Genomic DNA, 17,513 nt, shown 5'->3' on the forward strand with positions numbered 1-17,513 from the left:
GTTCAGACAGATTCTCTCTCTCTCTCCCTGCTCTCTGGTTTTATCCAGGATTTGAAAGCTGGGTTAATGTTTAATTCCTATTAGACCCATGCTAATATTACCAAGGCCCCTCACAGCTGCTTTGCCAGGAAGCTTTGAGCTCCTAAATAACCAGCTTCTCGACTCTCTGGAAATAAATAGTCTGAGTAGCACAACAGCTTCAATCCCTGATACACAGATGTGGCAGCAGGGGCAATTTAGAGCCTTCAAATGTAGTCCTCTAAGGACAACTGTAAAGCTGTGCAATTTAGATTTTACTGTATTGAGTGCTAATCATTCAAAACATCCCATTACACTTCACTATAGAAGCAGGGGAGTAGCGCCTAAATTGTTTTCTCATAATTTCACCTTTAAACAGCCTGCTTTGAAATGAGATTTAGAATACAATAGAAATGGACTGGTATTTCCAATAATACATTTCAAAATGGGGATTGAAGTGCATAAAAATATTTACCCCCTGTTAACATATCCATCATGTGTCACCAGGATTGAAAGAAATTGTTTGGGCACAAATGCCACATTACTGGCTTTCCAGGTAGTAATTCTGCCCACCAGGGCAGAATTTATGTTGGTAAGCTTCTTCGAGCCCCTTGCTTGTGCTAGACGTTTAAATTGGAAAAGCATGCTTTCCTATCCCATGAGCAGTCATCTGATTTCTTGTACAAAACTGTTATTGAAATTGGATGAAAAAATTAATGTACTGCACCAGTGCGCTGGGATTTACTTACAGTGTGGAGCTCTCAAGACAGTGCAGTGATTGCACTTGTTACAATTCTTGTCCTTGTTCAAGGACACAAGAAATAAAGAATGTTAATTCAGGGGAACTGTTTTTGTGGCAATTTATTTTACGAACAATAGGAATTACAGCAAGGAGAAAATGATCTGTGTTGACTGCTGTTACCCCAAATCACAGGCTTAGGACATGAACTGTGGCTCTCTCAAAGGCCCACCCCCTTTGAGTAGGTTGATGCCCAAAACAATCAACCTGCAAAATAAAAATGCCATTAGGTGATTTACTGGCATGAAGCATGTAGTCCTGCAGTCACAATGTTTAAACATGATTCTCCTTTGCAGAAGGGACTGCTGTTCAGGCCCTGATTGCTGTCTATGTGGCAAGTCCTATAGTACATTTCCTATCATTGGAATCAGCATAGGGTTAAATTCTGGCCTTGGAAAATTGTTAGGTCTCTATGAAGAAGCCCTTTGCTCGGTTGGTAACAGATCAATGCTGTTAATATAGGTGTTGTAAGGCAGATCTAAAATAGTATCTCACTGGCATGCACCTAGCGCTCATCCTGGATAAAAATAAACCAAAATTGAATACTTGTACTTGAAATGACAGCAGGCTGAAAACATGAAACACAGCTTCTGGGGTTGCTGATGCAATAAGATACCCAAATCTTGGATGCACTGCTTCTGCCGTGTCCTGCATCTCTCGACCTGCAGGAGTTATGCCTTTGGTACTTTGAGCACGGCACAGTCTTTGTGACCTAGATATTGTCGAGAAAAATGTCGATAAATCCGCCAGCCTCTCTCTAGCAGGTGAAACGAGGAAAACCTTACCATTGTAGTCATATAGACATTTTCCTAATGCTATCAAATCTGTGATCACAACAGTATGGTTTTATTAAATATGCTTTTAATCTGTTAGTGTGTTTGGATCCCTTCCAGATTTCTGCAGTTTGGCTAGAGAGGACTATTTATATTCGGATTTTAATAATTATCCCTAAGGAGGGGGTGTCTGGTTGGCTGAACAGATGGGCTATCCTGATGCCTGTGATTTTTCTCCGTGGGCTGTGCCTGCCCGTGCCACCAGAAGCTGTGTTTGTAGTGGGCAATCTGATGCAAAGATCCCTTCTCCTGTCTCTGTCGGCGATCGCTCCGTCACTCACTTCTCTCTCTCTCTTTCTCACTCTCCCTAGCGCTGATCCTTTCCCTGCAAGCTTTCAGAGCTTTCTCAGGGAGGAGGTGCTTGACTTTTTCTGTAGCCAATGTCACAAACAAATTAGTCGCCTTGAGGACCTGTCAACCCGCCTGAATTACCTTGAAATGAATAGGTAACTGCATGCAGGATCCTGCCTAGCCATCTCCCCTCACTCTGTGTGTTTTGTATGATCTGTGTGTGCTTAGCATTGCCTTCTTGGGCTCTGTGAATTCTGGGTGATGCACTATTGACATTTCTTCTTACTTTGAAATCCTTGGTTCATATGCCCCTCTCGTTAAATTAATTATGCTGACTGCATTCTCATTTCACTTTGCCTGACCTGTGTTTGGAAACCTCCCTGTTCTGGCTGGCCTGCCAGCTGTTGGCAAATGCTGTTTTTTAAATGTAAGCAAAACGAATCAAATTGTTTTGCGTTTACTAGAGACTATATATAGTTTCTAACCCTCTTGGCCTTGACAGTCTCTGATAATGATAATACCACAGTTGTAGAAAATTAAGCAGTTTTGTTTGTGAGGTTGGTTGACCAGTTAAAAAAGGAATGCTAGGGCTTTAAGATCAAAGATTTTAAAGAGCCTCACGTTAAGGCATTAAACAGCTTGCAACTTTTTGTAGGGATCTTTAGAATGATGGGAATGCAATTGAAGTCAATCAGTTATATGTAACTGAAGTGCCCATAGAGAACCTTTCCAAATCCCCCCACATTGTGTCACATGTCTAAGATCTGAATGTTTTTACCAGTGAGAATCACATTCCTCTAGGTCCTTGGATTCCATCTCTGAAGGTACCTGATTTCCTGCCAGTTTTAAATCTGACAACTGGAATCAATTTCCTGTCGTTAAACTCTGTTTATTTTTAAGTATTTTTAAGTAGAGCCCCTCTAATTGCCTGCTATGTGTATTAAAAGATGATTAAACATTTTTTTGCACAATTTAATGCCAAGCCTGTAGTGTCACTGCCACCATCTTTCAAACCACAGGGAAAGCAAAACCATTTTTTTTGTTCTATATTAAGAAAACTTAACAGACATGGCGAGGACTTCACCTTCCTAGCAGGGGACTGAGCGTGGCTTTGGCGCCGGCCTTGGTCAGCCGCGTGTACGCTGTAAACATCAGCTACCGTCCTGTCTGGACTGATCTCGGGTTTTCTGCCACTGGTCAGGCGACCGCTGTGATCTGTGGGGTGGTGTTTGCATGCCTGCGGTGTTGGTGCGTGGCTGTCTCGGCGCGTGTGCTCATGAGCCTGACCTCCCCCCTGGCGGGCTGCTTCGCCTCTGCCGATGGGGGCTGGGGTGGCGGGGAGGGGAGGGGATACCAGGGGCAGCTTTCTGTTTCCTGCACCCCCGTTTCCCCCAGCCTTGGCTTTCTCTTCCTGACTCCGGCTTCCTGTTTTCACTCCACAGCACCAGCAAGAGGCTTTCCAGCAAGAAGGTGGCGAGGTATGTGACCCCCCTCGCCGGCTTCCCAGAATTCCGGGTGCGCGAGTCTCTGGGGGTGACTGGGGGGTGGGCCTTGTGACCAGGGAAGGGGTATCGCTTATCAGTGACTGACCTCAGAGGAGTGGCAGGGGAACCCCGGCTGATATTGTATCACTGAAGCAGGGATACTGGATAGCAGGCTTGACTGTGTGATCTGTCAGCAGTGGGACTGGATAGCAGGCCTGACTGTGTGATCTGTCAGCAGTGGGACTGGATAGCAGGCCTGACTGTGTGATCTGTCAGCAGTGGGACTGGGTAGCAGGCCTGCGCAGTGTCCGTCAGAGCTGGGTGGGAATAAATATCCTGTGATTGCTGTTGTATATGAATTTCCAGCTTTACAAGGGATAGGATGAGGGAGACAGCAGGGTTATTTATATATACTTATTGATGAGCAGTGGGGGACATTTGGACAGACAACATTTTTGTTATGGATCGCTGCGGGACAGAAAAGGTGGGTAACTTAGAATCTAGGAGTGGGTGGGGAGGATCTCTGAGGACTGGGGAGCAGAGCCACTGTATTTAAAGAGCGGGGCTTATGAAGCAGAGAGTCACTGAATGCTTTGCACTAGAATGCCAGTCATGGGGGGTGAGCTGCAGCGGCCAGAGCCGAGGCTGGCAGGCAGGGGTGGAGGAGAAGCTGCCATCATCTGCGCCCACGGTCTCCTTCACCCCTCTCTTCTCACAGGCACCTCCACCAGAGCAGCATTCTCACTCTGGACAGCATGGAAGACCTGTCCCGAGACATTCTGGATCTGGCCGACACGGACATCACGGACAAGGTGTGTGTCTGCGGCTGCTCGGCGTGTGTTTCAACCTGCACGCTTGTGCTTTATGCTTTCCAGCATTCTTGCTTACCTTAGAAAACTGCACTAGAAAGCAGATATTCTCATTATCTAACAGGTCAGTTCCAAACAGAATTTGTTCCTGTAGTGGAAAAAGCTCACAATGCTGTAACCCTCTCACATTCACAAAGAGAAACTGGAGTGCTTTAATTTGTCTCCTCTATAGCAGGGCGTTTCATAACTAGATAGTGTGGATTCTAGAAGGAAACCAGTGAGTAATACCAGTGCTTAGCGTTTTTTTTCTGTAAATGTTGCTCAATTGCAGTGACTCCTACAGCAAAGAAGATTAAAAGTGTTTCACTTTATGTAAAGGAATTAATTGACTGATTGCTCTTTTATATCAAATAAACTGAAAGTTTCCACAACAAACTGCGAGTATAGTGTAGCCCACTCCTGAATGGGCAGGTTTTTCTTTGGCTTCATGGAGCACCAGGGCTGCGCCAAAGAATCTCACTTCAAAGAGGCAATGGAAATATACTATATTTCAGTCTGCTAAACAGCAGATTTTAAATCGCTGTAAACCTAGATGTAATACCATCTTGGTAATGCTTTCATTAACTTTGCATATTAGTTTCCAGAAACAGTCATGCTTGGTGATTGGTGAAAAGGCAGCAGCAGATGCCCCTACAAAGGGACTGTAGTTGCTTGGCAGTTGTGAACTATTCAGGTCATCAGCCACTGAAGATATAAGCAATGTTAAATACAGACTGCTTCCTTTGACGGGTGTAGGGCTGTTCATTGGTTCTTTCCTGAAGAAGTGTGAGGGCACGACGGTGTGTGTGTGATCAGCAATGTGCTTGACACCAGTGTGTGTGTGCACAGGTGATGTTCCTGGAGAAACGCGTGTCAGAGCTGGAGAAGGACTCCACTGCTAATGGAGAGCAGCATGCACGCCTCAGACAGGAGAACCTGCAGCTGGTCCACAGGTGAGGGAGACCTGGAGCCTGGGCTCTGAGCTCCTAGATCAAGGATAGTCCTCCATGTTACTGTCACTGCATTGCCAGTCCATAGCAGGGGTGAGTCAGTCACTGCTACTGCACTCCTATGCAGGACTGTTCCAGTGAATAATTAAACAGTCATTAATCAGAAATGTGGAGGACTAAGCAAAATATGACAGCTCAAAAACAGTACAGCACATTTTAATATTTTCTGAATATAGGGTAATAGATTTGTAGTGAGCATGAGAGTATCTGGGTTGGATCAGGGCACAGTATACTTAAAATAATCAAAGGCTGCCAAATCAAAAAAACGGCAAGTGGCAAGGTTTTAAAGCCAAAGTTTCTACGAATCTGTAGGGAGCTAAAAATGTGATTAAGATCTCAGAATTGAGGTGGGTCACAACTTGTGAAATTGTGATTTACAGCAGGAGCCTGTAGTTAAAGAGGACAACTGGTCTGTGGGGGTGACTTGTTAAAAGCTACATATGGTGACTGAGGGGGAGGAAAAGGACATTTGTTGTTTGAGACTCTTAGACGAGTAAATTGGCGCTCTGGTGTGGGTGGGATCTGCGTGCTGCGCTGCTCCAAGTTGAGTGGTCGCTCCAGCGAGGGCCCCAGGTTCTCACAGTAAGAGCTGTTGTCCCCACAGGGCCAACGCTCTGGAGGAGCAGCTCAAGGAGCAGGAGACGCGTGCAGAGGAAGCCATGCTGCTGGAAGTGCGCCGACAGAAGGAAGCGCTGAGCCGGCTGGAGAGGGAGCGTGGCATGGAGCTGGAAAATCTGCAGAGCAGGTCAGCCTCCCCTTCACTGCTGCTGCTCAGCTCTGGACTATCAGAGCAGCTCCTGAAGCACTGCTGCCATCTAGTGGTGTTATTGACTAGTGCAGCCTGACTTGCCCGACTTCTGCTCGTTTTGACATGATCATTGCAGTTTAATTTTTCTACTAAACCAACATTTATTTTTTCGTGTTCATCTAGTTATCCTCACACTACCATTTATTGCTCTGTCCCTTTCTTACAGTTAAACCTAACAGATATATAAATAATCCACTGAGGAGTCTTGTTCTGCCATTGCTCTATGCAAATGATGCAAGGAATTCTTACTGATGGATGATCATGCCTGATTGTTAACATAGCCTTGATTTACGTTTTGTTGATTGCCCGAATTAGTGTTGTTCTGAATATTTGCAAATGAGAATTTTGCCTGGCAATCACTATTTAGAACACGAGAAAAATAAGCCCATCTAGGCTGTTTGGTCATTATTAATAGCTGGTTCATCCAAGCATCTCATCCAGGCATTTTTTTAAAGAAGCCAGGGCTTTGAGAATACAGTTGGGTAGCATGTTCCATACTCCAACAGGTCTTTGCTTAAAGAAGTGCCTTGTGTTTTAAATACACCTCTTTGTAGTTCTGACTTTCTTGGGTTCATGTATCATTGTTGATTCTGAAGAAGTCCTCTGGATTGACTCGATCGGCGCCTTTGAGGATTATAGATTTGTATCGGGTCCCCTTATAGACTTCTTTGTTCAATAATTCCTCAAGACTCAATTCCCTTCAGCCTGTCAATATGAGACATTCTTTAATCCCTGGAATGCATCTGATCAGTGCCGGATTTCCCCATTAGGCACTGTAGCCACAGTGCCTAGAACCTACGAAGGAGGGAAACACTAGTGACTAACAAAAGACGAGCTGAAACAACATGCTTGCGATCGTCTCTAGGTGTTCCAAATCAATCATCATGCGCTATCTAGCGGCTGTTCTGGGAACTAGAAGTATCGAAGTGATGGTGGCTCGACTCGCTCCATCAGTCACGTGGTTTAGCATGAGAATAGTTTAAAGAGCATCATGTCAATCAACGTGATTCAACTGGCGTTTACCCCTCTTTCTGCACATTTCGGAGTGAAAGTGCTTAGGGCCTACGAACACCCAAATCTGGCCCTGCATCTGATTGCTTATGATACATTATGCTGGCTTTTTTTTATTCGCCACTATTTATGCAGATGTACTCAAAGTAACAATACAATGCCTGGCAATTGTTGCTGACTTAAGAAGAGACCGTCACTCCTACAACCACAGTAGGTCGAAGGGGGAGTGGGAGTCCTATTAGTTTGCTGGTCGCACAAGCTGAATGAGGTTGACGAGAGTCCTGTGTGGAAGGAGGGGAGAACTGGCAGGTGGTGCTCTGCTGTTTGTGTATCGCTGACCTCAGCTGTGCGGTTTCAGGCTGCAGCAGCTGGACGAAGAGAACAGCGAGCTGCGCTCCTGCGTGCCCTGTCTGCGCGCCAACATCGAGAGGCTAGACGAGGTGAGGAGAGCCGTCTTGCTTCGACACTGGCTGTGGCTTTTCAGGACTGGGAGTATTACCGCACTCCATCTTGATCGTGCCGCCTCTCTCCATTTTGGAAGGTTTTAGTGTCGTCTCCTGCTATGCGTGCCTAGTTTCTAGCGCGGCCACACTAATCCCCATGTAGTAAATGTCACAGGGCAGTCTTGGGCAGTTCAGTGGCCCTTTCCCACGCCTCCTTTCACTCCGCAGGAGAAGCGAAAGCTGCAGGACGAGGTGGAGGACGTGACGGAGAGGCTGAACGAGGAGCTGGAGGCACGCAGGAAGCTGTCGGACAAGCTGGCCCACGAGCGTCACAAGAACCAGAAGGAGAAGGAGTCCACACAGGAGGTGAGCTGGGCTTCTGAGAGATCGCGCCGACCTCCCAGTGGGCATTATGTAGGTGTCCTAACCATAACTAATTAAGATTATCAGAGGTCTACTCATTGACATGACAGCAGCCATGTCACCCTGCAACTCACAGCTGGCAGCCCACTGAAGGCCAGCAGGTGTGAGCCTGGTCAGTACCTGGATGGGAGACCTCCTGGGGAAAAACTAAGGTTGCTGCAGGAAGAGGTGTTAGTGGGGCCAGCAGGGGGCGCTCACCCTGTGGTCTGTGTGGGTCCTAATGCCCCAGTATAGTGACAGGGACACTATACTGTAAAAAGGCGCCATCCTTCAGATGAGAAGTAAAACCGAGGTCCTGACTCTCTGTGGTCATTAGAAATCCCAGGGTGTTTCTCGAAAAGAGTAGGGGTGTAACCCCGGCATCCTGGTCAAATTTCCCATTGGCCCTTACCAATCATAATCCCCATCTATGAACTGGCTTCATCACTCTGTTCTCCTCCCCACTGAGAGCTGGTGTGTGGGGAGTGTACTGGTGCACTATGGCTGCTGTCACATCATCCAGGTGGGGCTGCACACTGGTGGTGGTGGAGGGGGGTCCCCATTACCTGTAAAGTGCTTTGAGTGGAGTGTCCAGAAAAGCGCTATATAAGTGTAAGCAATTATTAATTATTATTATTAATTTGTTAGACCTGCAGTTGAGATAGAATTGCTTTCTGATGCGATTTGAGAATGACCAGCTGAGAATAGTGTTTTTTTCTTCTGTGCAACACGTAATTTTTGTTTGGGGTGATTGCCCCGCCTGTCTTAACTTTGTTCCGGAATGCTACCGAAAACGAAACCTCCTGTGCGCGCGTGCGTGACTGTGTGTGTGGAGAGGCGTGTAGCTCCTCGATGTCCTCCGCTCTTGTGCCTGCAGCTGATCGAGGACCTGCGGAAGCAGCTGGAGCTCCTGCAGCTGTACAAGCTGGAGGCCGAGGCGAAGAGGGGCCGCTCCTCCAGCGCCGGGCTGCAGGAATATAACAGCCGGACCCGGGAGGCCGAGCTGGAGCAGGAGATCCGACGCCTCAAACAGGTACTGTCTTGGCTCCTCAGCCAGGCGCGGATGTCTGAGCAGGATTACTACTGCAACAACACATCATCGGTAGGGTAGGACTACCCTGTAGGGTCTGAACCCAGCTCGCATTCCGCTGCATCTAGGCATGGAGCACTCAAGTCAAGCAGACAGAATCCACACTGACACACTGCATAGCTGAAAACCAGAGCTCTGTCATAATTTTGATTAAGAGAAACTAAATACATTTCAGAATGAAAATAATCAGATCGCTACGTTCTCCTGAATGGTCATCATAATCTGTTTGATATCTGGTCACAAGGAGTTGACTAGGATTAACTTTGACTTTAAAGATATCTATTTTAATTGATCTGCATGAATAATTCTCTAATAGTCGTTCTTAAGCAACCTTGGGGCAGAAAGCTTGTTTTTTCTGGTAGAGAGGTGACCTTTGTAGAACTTGGTTTCTGTTCTTTAAAAGCTATTTCAAGTAGACCCCTGCAATGAAAAGTGCTTTACATTCCTTTAATGCAGGTAATCCCTCTTATCGAGCTGATATTGACAGAGAAAGTTGCCTAGCTTTGGTCTGTCTCATTTAAATGATAACCCAATTAGCTGAATAGCTCTGAATAAGCTCTGGCTAAAGACAGTGGCTGACTGATTGCTTCCTGCAGGACAACCGCAATCTGAAGGAGCAGAATGATGAGCTAAATGGGCAAATAATCAACCTCAGCATCCAAGGAGCCAAGAATCTTTTCGCAGCCTCTTTCTCCGAGTCCCTTGCAGCAGAGATCAATTCAGTGTCCCGCGATGAGGTAAGTCCCCAACCAGCTGAGCTCTGAAATCTCCAGCAAGCCCACAGCAGCTAGTTGATTACAATGAACAATATTGTCATCGAGCCATATTCAATTACAATGTTTGTTTCTGAACCACATTTATACAAGATTGCTTCAAAATGTACTTTTTTGCTACCCTGATAGCGGCTAACCCATTTTAAAAGTGCAGCTGTCCTCTTCTCAACATTACAGTTAAGACTGTAATGTTTAGCGTGTTACCCTTCAGTGAAGGGGCTACACGGTGTTAATTCTATACTGATTGTGCAATGTTTCCTTTACCCTTGGGGGCACTGTGTCCTAAGGTGCAACATTTACAACAGGTGATCTAGCACACGTTTTCTACTTTCCAGGAATGGACAGCTCCCGTTCTGGAAGACCTGCAGGTTTTAATTCCACCCATGCTTGTTATCTTATATAGTTGTTTGGGTGAGAAGTCAACTTGCCTATTTTTGTCAGACTGCTGCTAATTAAAGAGGACCCTGGCCCTCAGGGACTAGTGCTGCCTACCCCTGAGAACGCAGAGGCTGAGCTTTTCAGCTGCAGGAATGGGCTTTTCACTGAGTTGCTTCTGCTTTCTTTCTTAGCTCATGGAAGCCATCCACAAGCAGGAGGAAATCAACTACCGGCTGCAGGACTACATCGACCGCATCATTGTAGCCATCATGGAGTCCAACCCCTCCATCCTGGAGGTGAAGTAACGCCCCTCCATCCTCGAGCTCACTCCACCTAACCTCACCTCACCCCACTGCTGTCGCCACATGGCTGGCCGCACCATAGGCACAACGAATGGACTTGGAGGAGAAAAGCGCTCAGAAGATTAAAGAAAAGGTTATATTGTCTTGGAGATCACTGAGTGGGTTTGTACGTGACTAAGGCCGAGTGCCCTGGAGCTCTGTGGCTGTGCCCCAGGCATCTCCGTGCTGAGTGGTTCCTGTGACTCCCCTTGGAAGAGGGATGGAGGGGCCTCGTTTCCCAAAGAAGCCTGTGTTTCTGTGTGTCTGTGTGTGCGTGTGCGTGTGCTCTTCTCACTGTGGTCCTTGGGGTTTCTGTAATGTTCGCGGGCCACAATCCTTGTTTCTGGCTACGTCAGAGAGCAGGGCATCCCTTTTACTCCAGGGATTCCTGCTGAAATCAGGGACCGGCGTCACTTGGCAGTTAAACTTGACCTGCTCTGTGATCTACTTCTCTCATCACAATTCTTTGTGAAATTCCAATATTTTAGAGGATCAGTCTGTTGGCAAGGTGCAGTTCCTACTCATTCCAGGCTTTAATGTCTTATGATAAGAGAACATGCTGATGGAGCTGGGGTTCTTCGCTTTCGGACAACTTGTTTGTTCAGTAATTTAAATTAGACCCTAATTGTAGAGAGTCTTTAGCAGCTCTTCACAGTATACACGGTAAAAACTCCTGTCTCAGCAATGAGGGCATCCCTGTAAATGCATCTCAGACGGACTCAGACTTTGAGTGATGGCTAGTCTTATAGCAAGATGCTTTTCTCCAATGAGAAAATGAGAGGAGCTGCCTTTATCCTGGACAGCTAGAAGAAACCGTCAATTCTCTGTCCTAAGACACTAGATGTAACATACGTGTATGGGCACCTTTGGTTTAGCTCACTATTGGAAATCCTGTGGTAAAGGATGATTCTTGAAAGTTATTTGCAGTTAGATTGCCATTGGACACTCCTATTCAGCCAGTCTGGCCCTTGCTGTCAGGATAAAGCAGGCGATTCCTGCATAATACCATTTTTTATTTTAGCCATCCTGTGTCGTGAAACGCAATACTAGCTACCTACGAAGAAAAATTAAGCCCATTATTTCACCAGGAATGCATTCATCAATAGAATAATAGGAGAAAAATGTAAAGTAAGATGAATCCACTTCTCTCTCTCCAGGCCTTTAAAGGAACTCACCTGAAAGAAACCTAGCAATGCATTGAAATTTAAAACTTGAAATCGTACTGACTCATCGCTTAATGACTGCACAGTATCACTTTGACCCAATTTGTTCCCAATTGTGGTTCGGGTCACACAACCACCTGCTGGTTCTTATCCCGTCTGAGGTCTGTTATATAATTAAACCCTTAACTAACATTTTACTGGGATTCATTTGACATCTTTCTTTTCACCTTTGTCGTCAAACATGTTTGGTGTTGCATTTGACCCCTGTTGTTTCTTAAAGCTTCCCAATCATTTGTTATCTTGGTGAAAGATTCAGTTAGGGAGAGAGCTTACCTGGAGTGAAAACCAGCAGGTATGTGGATCCACATGGCTGGCATGGGGGAACCTTTAACTTCAACTTCACCTGTTTCTTTCTGTAGGTCCCTCTTAGTGTTTTTGGGGTCCTCGTAGAGCACAGTTTCCTTCCTCTGTAGAACATCACATTTTTTTCCAATGATAATGTCATGAAGCAGTAGCTACATCACCACAGGAATGGCAGCTGTTGAAGTAACGTTTTCCTGGTCATGGCATTGAAGGAGTTTGTGTTTGCCTGGGAACTGAATGTTACCTGCACTGGTTTTCTTTCTTCTTTGAGTTTCGGTTTAGCCAGCCGTGAGTGGCGATTGTAGCCAGTTACAGGGCGAAGGAGCCCAGTGTGTTACAGAACCCCCCTCCCCTCCAAGGTGCTGTAATCCGCTGTCATTCTCTGACTGTCGGACCCAGTGTGTCTTCATTGTGTGTGTGTGTGAGTGTGTCTCACGTAGTTCTGTCAGGGGCTGCCTTCCTCCGCACTGCTGCTTTTTCACAGAGCAAGCACAGCCCTGGGTGACGATGGCTATACTTGAAGCTGGGACGGACATGCGTTGGATACCAGTGGGCTTGTAGCACGAGGGGCAGCCAGCCAGCCTGCCTGCCTGCCTCTTGCCATTGGCTCACTACCACCTTCGGTTGGAGGCCTGCCGGTGAGGCTCGTGAGTCGAGGCAAGGCAGCCAACAAAGGGACGGATATCCCCCATTCCCACTGATTGAGCCAGGGACCCAAGAGCCCGGCGGCAGTACAAGACTTCTGGGAAGGAGCTCAATTGACAGCAGATAGTCGCCGAGCGGACATCATGGAACTGACAAGTCTCACCCACTGGATCTTTGTGTGTGGCTTCTGTTGCTAAACAACGAAAGAGAGGATATCCAGGATGGTAGGGAGCAGTAGGAGGGGAGGCGGGGGGAGAGGACAGGGACACGTTTTTACAACAGCAGCAAGAGAGCCAGTCTTTGTTGAAGACACTAACTCTGACAAGCGGACATGCAAACTCAACCCAAGAAGAGTCCAGGGGATGGCTTATGGTACCACCTCTAATGCGCTGCTGGACTTCGTGGCTGTGTAACACTGTCACTGTATTATTTAGCAGCCCTGTACAAATATCACCCTTAAGAATCGTGCACAAGTTTGTCATCATTGGGTTGTGTGTTACTGCATTCTTTGATCTGGGGATAGTCTATTTAATAGTGCAGCTCTTTTTGATGAAGTCCCAGTCTGAAGTGTAAACTAATAACATGAATTGGTTTTAGCTCCCCTGTCGTGTTGGGACGTTTTCACTGCTCTCCAGAAACTTCTCAGCTGTCTCCCACTTCTGAATGTCTTCATCTGGTTAGTCAATAAGAAAACATTTGCTCTGTTTCTTCATATTTTGGGCATCAGGCAAATACCATGTGGTTCTAAACTTGGTCCCTTTATAAAGTCTCTTAGAGTATAATTGAAGGTACAGGCTCATTAGACAACCAGCTGGCAGTGAATGCACTGTAATGTGGGTTTTGCCAGCTCCTACAGTGGAAATCGCGTCAAAGAGCAACCTTAGCACCAACCCAAACAGCATGTCTCTTAAATGTGGAAAACGCAAGACATTTGCTTATAACTTCAGCAGCCCTGCAACTTTTCACGTCACAAAGGGACTAATTTTATAATCACATGGATGTACTTGAGCAATAACTAGAAATTACCCCTAGACTGCTTCTGTGTACTGTCTACTTTACTGAAGAAGGGGCAAATTGTAAATGTTTTATGTGCTTGTATAGTGAGAAGGGCAATCAATCATACACTGTATTAAACAGCTCCTGACTGAACTGGTTCAGTGCAGCTCGGTTGTTAATATTATGCGACGTGTGTAGCGATTGTTGAAGGACTGTAAGAATTTTAAGGTGCATGTCTTATCATGGGCATACTGTTACTGCACATGGCGAGATCGGGCTTTGCTCTGGGCTCAGGACCGCGCTGGGCGCGCACATGACTGGGCGAGTTCTGCTGTGGAATCCAAAATCGCTGTCCTGGGATGCCCTCTGGCCCGGCAGGGTCATCGATAGGGAAAGCAACCTCACTCCTGTACCTAAACGCTTGCTTCTTAATGTTCTTTGCAAAATGGCCTTGGATGTAAATTATTGTACATGTTTTTTCTATCTCGTAGATTCTAGGTATTTTTATAGATTGAAGGAGAATGACTCGTCTGTGTTCCACTAGGAATTAGCCCACCTATGTGGAATTCAGCTTCACCTTTCCCTGTTCTTTCATTTCACATCTGTACATATATACACTACATCCACAGTTTACTTTTTACATCATTCTCCCTTTATCGCTATGGCTTGCCAGAGGGATGTTCTGTAAATGTAATTTATCCTGGATCGTGAAGGGAACTGACATATTAGTGGCTCGTTTCAGTCCAGCCTTCCCTCTGATGACCGTGTAGAGCCAAGAAATGCTTTTTCCCACCAGTCTGCTCGTTTTAAGTGAGATGGGTAGCACTGTGCACTACCTGTGTCAGTTTTCTTTTTCTGGACCTGCTCACTATTATGTCTGTACAGTGAAATCCAGAGACCTTGAAAGGCTCTGGATTGGGGTTGAAAATCCTTTGCAGCCTGTTATCTGCTCAGCACCACAGGAAGAGAGTGCTCCAAGGAGAGGGGGGTAGAGACCAGTGCCTGGAAATCTGGACACTAAAAGGCTGCTCAGGCTGTTCTGAATCCTTTAACCTAGTTTCTGGCCAGGGCTTTATCAGGGCTGCAGCCCTACTTCAAACCCTTAAGGTATGAAGGTGTGTTTATCCTGCAATGTGAGCTGCAGTAGCAACAGTCAGGCAGCTCGGTGCATCAGGGTGTATTTTCTTGCATTGCATCTGATGAAAGGATAACGAATCTGGCTTGTTAATACACTATGTAATTTATTGCAGACGTCAAAGGGACATGTTGGATTTACATCCTCCTGTCTGTGCCGGGCTTTGCTTTCACTTGATGTACGCAAATCTGAAGGAGTTCAGAGGTTGAGCAGCCTTCGTCCTGGAAATTTTCAACATCGCTGATTCAGCACGATCAGTAACAGAATATATTTTGATGAAAATCCTTACTCCTTTGAAAACAAATATACTATTATGTACTTGAGAATGTCCTCTTGTTAAATCTAAACAAGAAGGTGGCTTAAGAATGATGCAGTTGTCTTTGTTACCACAAACTTACAGGAGCCATTGCTTCAACAATAGTTGACCCCTTAGGTGTATATTTCTCCTTTGGTTTTCCCTAGTTCCTTGAAGTTGAGTTTCACAGCTGAAAACAATAAGATCAGTGCCCTGCTCTCTCTCGATCCAGCCTTACTGATAAAGTCTGCATAGTACTGTATGAGCAATGTTCATGACTTGTGCATTGTTTAAAAAGTAAATTAAGTTCAGATATATACAGATATGTTTGTTTTTAATAGTTTCTGTTCACAATCTAGATTCCAAGTTTCCAAAGAAAGGTGGCTGGAAGACCAATCTCCCTCCTGTGTGGTGCACTCACTTTCCAAACTCACATGGTAACTGAGGATTGTATTGTAAACTGGGCTTCATTCTAATTGTGAAGGATAATGTATTAATTAAAAGATCAGTATTGTTTACTGCTGTATGTCACTGTTCCCCTTGAAGAAATCCTGAAAGATGTAATCATATTGTTTGAAGAATTATAGACTTTCCAAGTTACTGTAAAAAACAAAATCCACGTGTCTCTTTGTCATCATTGTAGGGTGTGGGTATTTAACTTTTCAAAATGAGATCTTCAGTTTCAGCAAAGCTGTTTCACTGGACTGGATATAGGTTCCATCTGATCACATGACCATATTCCCGTTGCCATGGTGAAATGGAATTGCTTCTCCTGCATTTTTTCAAACTGAAGAGGTTTGTGATGTCATCAGAAAATTCAGTCTTAGAACTTCATGAACGTTCTAATCCTTGGTGAAACATTTAAATCAGCTTATTTTCAAAGATAGCCTGCTGCTGGACAGGTGTTTAATTGAATGTCTTTGACCCAAATGTCTTGTTTCGCAATGATTCGACGGAACCAATACCTCTCTCCAAGTAAGTCATTTTTTATCGTGAAGAAGAACTTCGGATATTGACTCTAGCACTCTTTTTTTTAAAAAGGCCTGTGGGATAGAACCTGAATTAAATGCAGAGGGAATATGAGTCACATTTTTAGATGGTGATGATAATCTTGTGGCTAATACAGTATTCCCCATGTGAATACTGTTTTCTGAAGCTACCATCAAAGACTTGGGTAACATTTTAGAAGTTATTAAAAGATTTTTTTTACGAAAGTCATTGTAGACCATCTCGTTAATCAGTGGAAAAACTTTGTGATCTATAAAGGCCTTAAGTTATAGGTCTTCCGTTACTCCTTTTTTATGAACAGGAGGAGAACATGGTGCTAGTTCTGCACTCCACATGTACCCCTCGGAGAGCACATTCAAGAGAGGGTATACCTCTGCTCAGACCCCTCCTGCAGCTGTGGGACAGGAGAGCTATCTTCCAGCGAGCTGGGCAGCATCGGTGTACCAACCAAACCCCCGGTATCCTAGAGGATTTCTTTACCATGGCAACCACGCCCCTGTCTTCTGGAGCCAGAACAGTCCTGGCTTCCCCAGGTATCCTGAGCAGGCTTTCTCCTGCTCTTCCTGGGGATACCCCTCGGCTCAGTCTGGCACAGCGTCATGGCCAGAGGCCTACTGGCCTTGGGCTTCTCCCTCAGGGTGGTCTGCCTTGAAACCACACGAGGAAGACTGTCCGTTGTTGCTGGCCATGACAGTAGCCGGTATCCCCACGGTCCCAGCGCCAGGAGTCCGGATGGACAGAGTTTTGGCAGCCGCCCGGTACTTTGTGGCGAAGAACCCCAATCTGGACTCTTTGTGGGAGGAGCAGCTGGGAGGAGATAAAAGGGCGTCCGACAGGGTAGCGGGGAACCCCAGGAAGAGGGTGTCGCAGGAGGAGGACTACTGCTCCGCCAAGAGGTTCAAGCTCAGCGAACTCCTGGGGTGTGCTGCTGGCAGTGATTAAGATGGAGGCGGACCGTGACTGCTGTTGCACCCTTGAGCCTGAAAATGAACCCTTTACAGCAATAGGAAAGCCCCTGAACAGGTGTTTAATCGTTCTGTGTAGATTAATTTATTGTATGCTTTAAATGGAGTTTTTAATGGACATTCAGGAGGGATGTCGGCAGCCCAGTTTATTTTTACCTCCGCTGCCCCATCATTCCTGATGTCCTTTATTCTTTATTCTTTAAATAAAAATGGAAAAACAAAATCATTTTCCTCTTTGTATTTGTTGTTTTCAGCTACTCCTTGCTCATTCCTCCCTCTGACCAGGGAGGCGGTCCTCAGCCCGGTGGGCTAAGACGCATCTTGCCATGATTAAACTCTCAATAAGCTCTTTCCAATGCATTTCATTCTGGGGGGGAGAGGACGTTGGTCATGAAATGTAATTTTGTTTGAGCC

At 45.9% G+C, this 17,513-nt stretch overlaps 1 protein-coding gene across 4 annotated transcripts in view; it reads left to right on the forward strand.

The window, feature by feature from the left end:
* The window catches only part of rab11fip3 (RAB11 family interacting protein 3 (class II)), a 61,758-nt gene extending 46,017 nt beyond the window's left edge, over window positions 1-15,741 (forward strand). For 3 of the 4 annotated variants that reach the window (XM_088936914.1, XM_088936913.1, XM_088936912.1), the window contains 10 exons: window positions 1,962-2,096; window positions 3,384-3,419; window positions 4,144-4,237; window positions 5,123-5,226; window positions 5,888-6,028; window positions 7,461-7,542; window positions 7,774-7,911; window positions 8,825-8,980; window positions 9,634-9,774; window positions 10,380-15,741. In XM_088936914.1, coding sequence (XP_088793040.1) covers window positions 1,962-2,096; window positions 3,384-3,419; window positions 4,144-4,237; window positions 5,123-5,226; window positions 5,888-6,028; window positions 7,461-7,542; window positions 7,774-7,911; window positions 8,825-8,980; window positions 9,634-9,774; window positions 10,380-10,493 — 1,141 coding nt within the window. In that variant the 3' untranslated portion in view covers window positions 10,494-15,741. The remainder of the gene's footprint in view (window positions 1-1,961; window positions 2,097-3,383; window positions 3,420-4,143; window positions 4,238-5,122; window positions 5,227-5,887; window positions 6,029-7,460; window positions 7,543-7,773; window positions 7,912-8,824; window positions 8,981-9,633; window positions 9,775-10,379) is intronic. The other variant, XM_088936915.1, reaches the window with a different exon arrangement.
* Window positions 15,742-17,513: the final 1,772 nt, after the last annotated feature.

Source organism: Atractosteus spatula, chromosome 18 (genome assembly GCF_055471065.1).
Source record: "Atractosteus spatula isolate fAtrSpa1 chromosome 18, fAtrSpa1.hap1, whole genome shotgun sequence".
Classification (NCBI taxonomy): Eukaryota; Metazoa; Chordata; class Actinopteri; order Semionotiformes; family Lepisosteidae; genus Atractosteus; species Atractosteus spatula.